The 9,834-nt window shown below is 37.9% G+C and overlaps 1 protein-coding gene across 1 annotated transcript; it reads right to left on the bottom strand.

Moving 5' to 3' along the window:
• Positions 1 to 3,205: 3,205 nt before the first annotated feature.
• LOC132091062 (plexin-B1-like) lies at positions 3,206 to 5,181 on the bottom strand. The gene is made up of 2 exons (XM_059497826.1): positions 4,622 to 5,181; positions 3,206 to 3,394 (listed from the first exon to the last, which is right to left on the bottom strand). Exons 1-2 carry the CDS (start codon positions 5,162 to 5,164, stop codon positions 3,206 to 3,208), a joined length of 732 nt encoding a protein of 243 aa, XP_059353809.1. The 5' UTR covers positions 5,165 to 5,181.
• Between the last annotated feature and the right edge of the window lie 4,653 nt (positions 5,182 to 9,834).

The following is a 9,834-nucleotide window of genomic DNA, read 5'->3' as shown; positions in this document are numbered from 1 at the left end:
TATGCGTTTATAACCTTTTTCTTGAATTGCCTTGTGTACTTAAAACCTTAATAAAATCTTCCCTTACACCATTTTCATGATTTCGCCCTTTTCAGAGTTTAAAAAAAGCACATAGCTTCCCACAACTTCTCCCCCCCTCCGAAATTCCTCCTTGGGTTCATAAGTTCATATTAAGGTCACTGGCTGTACAGGGAGGGGAGGGGGGTGTACAAACAGGTGTCCAGAACAGATGGCTTTTATGACCCTCATCAATCAAATTTTTGGAGACAAGCCATACTTTACCCTCTTTTCTGTGACTACAGCTAAACTTGACCTGTCCTGGAAGACACAAGAGTAATGCTCTCCTCGTTCCAGACTGGGAAGACCAGGGATTGATAAAGAGATCTAAAACAAGCAAAAACAAATTAGAGAGCTGGAATAAGAGACAAAGTCGATTTGGATTTGTAAGGATTTAAATTATGATTTTTAGGCAGAGAGTTGGTTATGGTTGTTTGTAAGCTTAAACAAATACATGCATCTTGTATTTTATTGTGATGTAACGTGTACTACTGAATTAACTTTTTCAACTGGATTTCTTTTTTTAAATGTGTTAATATGTGAAACACACATTTCTCCTCTCCTCTCGGCTGATGTTGGGTGGATTGAGAAATGTCACACTCAGGCATTGTTGCTCTATGTCAAAGCTCCAAAGCCACTGATCTTTCTGATCCCCACGCATACACTCGATACGAAGCCCACACCTGATGCATGAAGACACAGTGCTCAAGTTCAAGTAACCAACTATTCAAAATAAAGCATTCTAGGTTATTTTCAAATATGAACTTACTTCCCCTCCAGGACACACCAGCCACAATACGGATCATGAGCCAACAGACAGGACTGACAGGCCAAATGCTTTTCACACTCTGCTACAGGCCTCTTCTCTAGCTGTGTGGGCACAGTAATAAAAATAATACTTAATTAATAAAAACTGCAGGGAAATACAAATTAAGATGAAATAATATACTACATATAGGCTCACCAAAGCTGCATTTATTTGATGAATGATATCTGAAGGATCATTTAATGTAGTGATGGCGTCTGAACATTCGTCTTTTCCATCACAAGAATAAATTTTAAAATATATAACATTTTAAAATATATAAAATATAAAACAGTTATTTTAAATTGTAATGATACTTCACATTACTACAAGAGTCTTACAATAGATTCAAACAAGTAAATGCTGTATTAGTGAGCATAAGACACCATTTTTAAAAACAAATAATTTTTATTATTCCAAACATTTGGCCTGAAGGCCTAATGTATACAGATACCAAGATGTTTACTTCCATTATATTACCAAATATGTGTTACTATTATGTTACCAATATAACTTAATTTGTAATTTCTGGTCAGAAAAGACACATACATTTTTTTGTCATAGGCACTTTCCTGTTTATCAATAATCTGATCATGAAAACCTGATCATTGTTTATGGAATGAAACAGATGGTATTTTTTCCTCTAGAGGTGTGCAAATTCAAGCATCATCATATATAATGTTGCTTTTCTGGTGTCTTCAAGCAATATCATTAAAATAGTTTAAGCATCACCTTAACGTACAGCTTGAAAAATATGGTCAAAATCCTTCTCTTATTGGTCAGTAAGTTTTTCTGTCTACAGGGTTGTGATTATATTTCATTACCCTTAGAGAACAACTCTATTTTCCTTGTTTCTGCACCAAACTGTGTATCCTGTTAATATATTTTTGGGTACTTTACAAGCTTTATTTTTCAAAACTAAAGCCTTAAGCGAATAGCACTGATCATGGTCTACTAATTCTTAAATTAGTCCAGAGAATTTCTGGAAGTTAATATGAACCAAAACTGTTTGCTTACCAGCATTGTTCATTCTGTGGATAACAAAAGAAAATATTTTGAAGAAAGTCAAGTTTGGACAGTTTTCATTTTTGGGTGAACTATCTCTTTAATATTAAGGTTTTTGTTCAGTTTTGTTTAGTTCAGGTTTAAATAAAGGTGAACATAAATTAAAGTAATTATGCATGACCTTCAAGAATAGCTTTGTCAAAAAGTGACAACACTGGCACTACCAATTCCACTTCAGTAATTTGATAGTTACCAAGTTACTTGTCAAGATGTATAGATGCTTCTCTTGATGGTCAAGCCTGAGCTCTCTGCTTATTGGTGTTCTGGGATGGATGGATATTACTGCATATTCTTCCACCTCACCTTTTAGGCCAAGAAACACCTGGAAAAAAACGCAAACACAAAAACCTTCTAACCAAAATTAAGGAGGAATTAAAATGTTATAAATTAGGACCATTAAATTAAAACTTCACAAGGTCCAGTCTCCAGATCTCATAGGGTTAGACACAGAGACAACACTAGCCTAGTCTTCTTGTAGGGATAAAACATCAAGCAAACATACAACATACCATGATAGAGCATTTGGGAGAGCTGAAAACCAATTAAATTACAAAATTTTACAAATAACAATGTTCGTAATACAAATTCATCAACAAAATAACCTACTTAAGAGCCAACTTTTAGCTTTTAAACTAAAAACGAACTATATTCAAAATACCTTTAATATCCTGAGGTAACTTGTTCCATACTTTTGCCCCTGACTAAGGATGGCATAACAGGAGCCCAAATATGGGCTTTAACAAAATGGACATCACACATCCCATACTGAGAAACCTCATTCATGTTACTGTATCAGGAAATAGTTTTCTTTGTGAATTCATCATACTTCACTACTCAAGCTGCACTAAACATGACCTTCGGGTTACAAGTCTGACTCTCTAACCATTAGGCCACAGTTGCCCATTTTGTACATTTAGACTACATTAATATAGACTGTAATATTAGTGTAACACTGCTCTAAGCAAACTTTCACTCAGTTCAGGATATTGACATACAATACAAGTATCTTGCAATTGCATAAAATACTGATGACATTTTCAGCCACAGGTTCTGTATATTATTGAAATTGGAATCAAATGCACCTGTGAAAGACCATTTGTAATTATGACATTAACACCAGATTGTGGGTTTCAATGTGATTCAACACCAGTTCCATGTGATTCTGGAATTCTGTGAAACCTCCAAAATAACCGGCCTAATGTAAATCCAACAAAAACGTTTTCTGAAGTATTTTTACCTCAGAAAAGAACCAAGAAAAAACCCATTCCTTGAAAGTTTCTATACCTTGTGTAAATTTCCTTGGGAGTCTCCTAGAAAGGCAATAGTGTGTTCCTGACTTACACTCACAGCTACAGCAGTGAGACGGACAGATGGACTGTCAAATATTGGTTCAGCTTCCACAAGCACCCGGCTTGCCATTGGACTAGGAGTGTGATCAGAGCCACATGGGTAAGCATCCAAAGTGTTCTGTAGAGAGAAAAAAGTCAAATATTAAAACAAAGCTTTATAACTGAAATAGTGTTCTAAAGCAGACAAATCTTTTAAGGTATAAAGTCAACATAAATATGATATTTTGCAAATTGTAAATTGTACATTTTAATTCATCACTGTGGAGTGAGCGAGTGGGGCGGGGCCAAGAGCCGTGGGAGTGGAGCAAGGCCGGTGGAATTTAATGGTAATGAGTGACACCTGTGACACTCACTGGTCTCGAGTCCCAGAGAGGAGTTCCGGAAGTATAAAAGTAGTAACAGTGTAAGACTAGAGAGGATCAGGCCTGGACTTTTGTTGTGCTTTTTCTTATGTGTTATGCAGCAGTCATCTGCGAAGGGCTGCTGCTTTACTTTAATTTTGTGTTTCTTTACTTAATTATTAAATTGTTTGAATGTTCACCGGGTGCAGCCCCCCCCCCACCCCCCCCCCCCCCCCATCTACAAACTTTGCTACAATCACAGTAAATATAATTACATATATATGAATTAAATATCCCCCTTTTTCACAAACTGATCCCACACTTTTGAACAGTAGCATTCAAGTAAAGGTTCTTTGACCTTTTAAACCATACTGCCATTTTTCTTTTGTTCCTTTTATCTTGTTGCCTTTATCACTTTTCTTTTATCGCTGTGTTCTTACTCTTAAACTTCTTAAGTTTTTAATAACTGTATGTCAGCTACCCTCTCCAAACCAGTTTAGAATATTTATATATAGCTACAGAACTGGGGTGGTGGAATTTGATGTCAACATAGAATGAAGCCATGTTCAATTATATTTTTGCTTCCCCTAAAGAGGTTAACTCCTATGGTCAGGGGCACAATGTTGATAGATTCAGGATCACACCTTCAACTACAACCTCATTTACAAACATAATTTAACCTCATAGATATTTTCTACTGGAGAAAGTAGTCTCAGTTTGTACCCGGGATTAATATCTGTTTCATGAATCACAGGGGTCAGGTGAGACACATTGCGCTTACACCTGGTAGTAAAATGGTTTTCCTCTGACCAAGTTGTGATAGGGGAAGATAAGGTATCTAATTGTGAGACTGTGTTTGTCTAACCTGATAAAGAGAACTTATCACACCACGTCAATGACTATATAGCTCTAAAATGCTTCTAATGTTGTAACAGTGGGACTACAAATCTGTTCACACCAGTTGTCTGAAGCAGTACACTTACTAGTTCAGTTTTCAAACTCACCCCTGGAAGATTGGCACAGTTTGATTTGACTGCATACTCAATGTATGCAACCTCTTTTCCATCTGCACGACCCATTTCAGTGTAGCACAGATCTCTTGTAGCATTGATATGTTTATCCACTTCCTCAAGTGAAAACACACATATTGCGGATTCTTCATTTGGCCGACTGGAGGAGCCGAAATGGCTCGAAAACACCCCCAACAGGACCTCTTGTTCCATAGCAGTTGGGCTTTCTATACCCATAGCCTTACCTAACTTTGGTAAGCCTACATGTAGAGCTTTTAGGAGGTTATAATTCTTTCCTCCAGCTGAACGGCAACTTAACGGAACTTCTACATATGAATAATATGCAGCATCATCCAAACACATACGGGAAACATATGTGCGATACTCTCTTGATGGTGACTGTAAGTCGCTCCGATAGAACATGAAGTAGACATATGAGCGATGGGTAAATGATGTTACAAAATGGTGGTCATACTCAGAAAGCCTCCCAGCCACCGCTAACTTTGAAGTTTCTTCATATGAGAAAACAGGCTCCATAACTAAGTTTCGAGTAGATATTGGCTGTTGGTGTAACCTCGCCCCACAAAAAGTACTCGCTGTTGTTTCCCACGGCCACTTGTGAGTGCCACAAGTCCTACTGTAGAGACATTGGGGTCATTAGCTGCCTCATACTGCGTATCTACAGGCCTCTCTGCAGAGAAAAGCACTTTTCCCACTGCATCCAAACTTCGTTTCCGACATATTCCTTGATAAACACTTCCACAGCTGATGAGCTCCTGACTATAAGGATCCACGAGAAGTAGCTTGTTGTGGTTATTCCATTTTGCCTGTGGGCAGTTTGTGTCACTTATTGGCGGCAGGCATTCACGGCTGTCTATCACAGGCCCCGTCTCTTCCTCTGCCTCAAGCTGAAGATCAGAAGAAAGCTGGTAAAGCCGATCACGGCGCCTAAATAGACCTGACCCAATTAAGGGTCAGGATGCAATGCCAGGTGCTCAAAGTAGGTGTCGTTGAAAGTGGGGTGATGGTTAGAAGAAGCAGAGCTTTCGGTGACCATGCAGCAACACAGTATAGAGAAAAGAGAAGAGAACACACACACCATCCCAGGTGGCATGTCAACTATTCTGAGAGCAAAGAGAGAAAGAAGAAGAAAAAAAAATCAACAACAAAAACAGTCAAAAAAATAATAATTACATTATAACAACCCCAATTATTTAAACATCAGTGTAAATGTTATTAAAACAACATAATATCCCAATAACAACTCAAGAAATGATGCCACATTTGTCATGTCACAGCTTGTCACAACATAAAAATTACAAATTAACTTTTCATTTACAGTAATCAGAGAAAGAGCAAAACAGAGACACTGTTGACAAATTTTCTTACCAGGGTTTGATCTGCAGGGGCGACATGCATCCACACAAAACAGTCAGATACATCAGCTAAATCTATGACAAACAGAAAGAGAGAGAATTGTTTAAATAAAAAAAAAAACTTCATAAAACTTCAAAAATAAATTAAGTCTTGAGGAAGTTTAACATGTTGGGATGTTTATAAAATGTCACAACCCAGGATCACTGGAATTACATGACTCTGGCTAAGATTCTGCAAAACAGTAAATACATTGCTCTGGGCTCATTTTACTGTGACAAGTCTACAAAAGTCACTGTAAGCAATATATTTTTTTCTCTATTATAGATGTGGGTTTAGTGTCAAGAATAAAACATGCCTTTGTACATTTTAGCAAAATGATATTGCGTTGCATTCAATTTTCTCCAGAAGGTTAAACCTTCTACAGGCTTTGAGCTCTTGGATCTGCATAGTACGTGCAACACTGCACCAGGAGAGCTACAGAGCAAGTTTACCATGTCAGGAAAGCCATACATATGGGCTGGTTATATAGGTGTTGCAAATATCAAAATTGATCAGTTTACAAATCATGAACTATGGAAAAAGCATTTTCAGGTCATAGCATAGTATTGCAAGGAACCACATGAAAATAAGTCCTAGTAATTGAAATCTGGTAATTGTGGGGAAAAAAGTAATGTTTTGACGAATGAACACGCCCACTGCTGGAGCAGTTCTCGTTCTCGAGTCAAGAATCGGTTGCATCGGTTTTTGGATCACCAGTACACTAAACCGAGAATCGTTTCTGTCGGACGCGTCCGATTTGAGAACCGATGTGCTGATTCTCGTTCTCGAGTCAAGAACCGGTTGCAGCGGTTTTCGGATCACCAGTACACAGAACCGAAAACCGTTTCTTTTGGACGCGTCCGATTTGAGAACCGATGAACTGATGATACTGTGCATGCGTGTAATTTTTTAAGTATTTTGTTAAACATCGGAAAGTGTAATAAAATAACTATACTTTTTATTTTTTTTATTTATTTATTATTTTTTTTAAAGATGAATGTTTCTAATCTGTATATTGTAGATAATGTATAGGCCAAAGGGGTTTTCAGGGAAGTTGGACAATAATTAAGACTCTATGTTTAATAGGAATAAGGGATTATTTATGAAATATCTGTACTGTATATATAGTTAATGATGACACATTCACAAATTGAGTTTGTAGTAAACAGAACATGAACACGAGTAGAGCAGCTGATGAAACTGAACTGCAGCACGTGCCGGTTAGAGTGATTCTCGTTCTCGAGTCAAGAACCGGTTGCATCGGTTTTCGGATCATCAGTACACTGAAAAAGTGACGCGTCCGATTCGAGAGCCGAGGAGCTGATGATACTGCGCATGTGTGATTCAGCGTGAAGCAGACTGACACACCGAGCGTCTGAACCGAACTGATTGTTTTGGTGATTGATTCTGAACTGATTCTGTGCTAATGTTATGAGCGCGGGTAAACCGAGGGCCTGGATGAAGGGCAATCTGGCGAAACGTAAATTAATTTAATAAAAAATACATCGCAATGGATTATGTATAGTAAGTGGATCATGGTTTCTGCGCTGATGACACCTAATTTATTTACTTTATATCTTCAAGACTTAAATCCTTGTATGCACATTATTGCTGTTACTGTATTTGGGTGCGTTGTTGCAAAACTCAAATGTAAACTTTTCATGATTATGAGGTTTTTAATGGACTAAAGTTATGATTACTGACTTGCCAATGACGTCATTACATAGAGCGTAAAAAAAGAGCTGCTGGACCGTTTTTTTCAATCGGTTAATTGAATCGAACCGTCCAAAAGAACCGGTTCGCAGAAAAGAATCGAACTTCCCATCACTATATGCAGGACTGTCAGCCTTGAATGACAGTCTTACATACCAATAGAGTGAGGGCACCTCCATTCTCCCCAATCAGCTCTGCTCTATATATATATAAAAAACACGAAAAGCAGGAGAGATACAGAGTGGGATTATGGCGTCTACAGGGTCAGGTCAATAGTTAGGCAAATTAAAACTAAAGAAAAACGGTATGTAACTTAAACTTTGAAAAGACAGACAATGAAAAAAAAGATAATTTACAAGAGTTGCATCACAATACATATCAAGAGCATCTCTTAATGCATGTTCGCTATTCCCAATTCAGAAGACCGCACACACAGCCTAGAGTCCAGCACGGGTTCGGGTACCGACCTGCAAATTTGGCTGAAACGGGTGAAAAATATCCAACTGTGTCGGATACGGGTACGGGTCGGGTCGGACACAAGGGAAACACGGGCCTAAACATGGGTTCAAAACAGTCACGTGCAAACGTAAAAAATAGGCCTACGTTCCACTTTAAAAAAAATCACAATCGCGCGAACGGCTGCATGAGTCATTAGTTAACAGACGTAAAAGATCAGCCAGCAGTTTTTTTTTTCGTTGTTTTTGTTTTCCGTTTATATATATACAGAATCTGAATTAAAATGTGTTTGATTTAAGCCTATTCCAAAATTTGTGTCATAAAATTATATTGCGCATACAGCTCAACTAACGCGATCGTTATAAAGGTTTTTAAACAACAATACACTTCCACTTGAATGTATTTGACAATCGGAATTTCAGATATTTCATTCCATAGCTAACACATTTGTGAATATGGGCTATCCAGGGTTTTTATTTTATTTTTTTTATTGCATCTGAAAAAGACTTTGTGCAGCTCATTCACATGTGCGCTCTGGCGCAGATCCGCCTCTCGCGATGCTCAGCTGTGAACCGTTCGACTTGAAGCACAACCTCAGACGGCGGTATGATTCGCTCTTTTGTTGTTCTGTTTTCTTTCAGGATCAAAAATACAACAAATGAAAGCATTTATCTGTATTTCCGACTGATGAGAACTATGCATATACATTCATAAATCAGTCAATTTGTGTATTTTATTATGAGATATTTTATTCTAATGTGATCAGTGACTCAATCACTGATGGACCAAAGAGCACGTATTTCGACATTTGCAGTAAAAACGTGAAATATAAATTCTCAGAAAATGCATTTAATACCAATATATTGAAACGTCTGTTTATATAGCCTACTCCATTAATAAAGAAGTCCAGACATTGGAAAAATATCAGTCCACATGCGTTTATATTTAATAAGAGGGAAATAGACATGCATGCATGCGTGACACAAAAAATATTTAACTTTTAGGTAGCAAAATATTTTTTAGTAATTCTGTCAATTACACTAAGGTTATTACATTGTCTGCTATATATTTGCTTCTTATTAATTAAATACGGGCAATTGATTGATAAAACATTGATCAAAATTAAGATAAAATGTATAAAAAACGAATATCTTTTAAAAAGAGTTTTCCAAAACTTCTGTATGACCTGGCAATAAAATTCGAAAAAAGTGTGTCTAATGTGATTGGCTTAACTGATTTGATTTCGGGTGCGGGTCGGGTGTCGGTTCTATTTTAAGCGGGTCGGGTCGGGTGCGGATTTTAATTAGTGCTGCTGTCGGAAAACGGGTCGGATGCGGTTTTAAGCACGCGGGCGGGTGCGGATTTACAAAATCGGACCAGTGCAGCTCTCTGACACAGAATGCTTCTCATGCTCGCTACTCTCTGCCCCACGTGGCGCGAATCCCGCGTCACGGACGAGCCGTTCACGCAGCACTCACGCAGCCTGTTTTCTAATGCTCAGTTATATTCTCGCGCGTATGGCAAGCCAAAGTGGTCACAAACGCCTGCTCGGGCGTCTGATTGCACATTGACACGTCAAAAGCGTGCGATTTTACAGTAAAAAAAAACGTGCGTCCTTGACA

The sequence above is a fragment of the Carassius carassius genome, chromosome 17, assembly GCF_963082965.1.
Source record: "Carassius carassius chromosome 17, fCarCar2.1, whole genome shotgun sequence".
NCBI classification, from domain to species: Eukaryota; Metazoa; Chordata; class Actinopteri; order Cypriniformes; family Cyprinidae; genus Carassius; species Carassius carassius.
The sequence above is the reverse complement of the archived record's forward strand: the minus strand, read 5'-3'. Positions and strand labels throughout refer to the sequence as shown.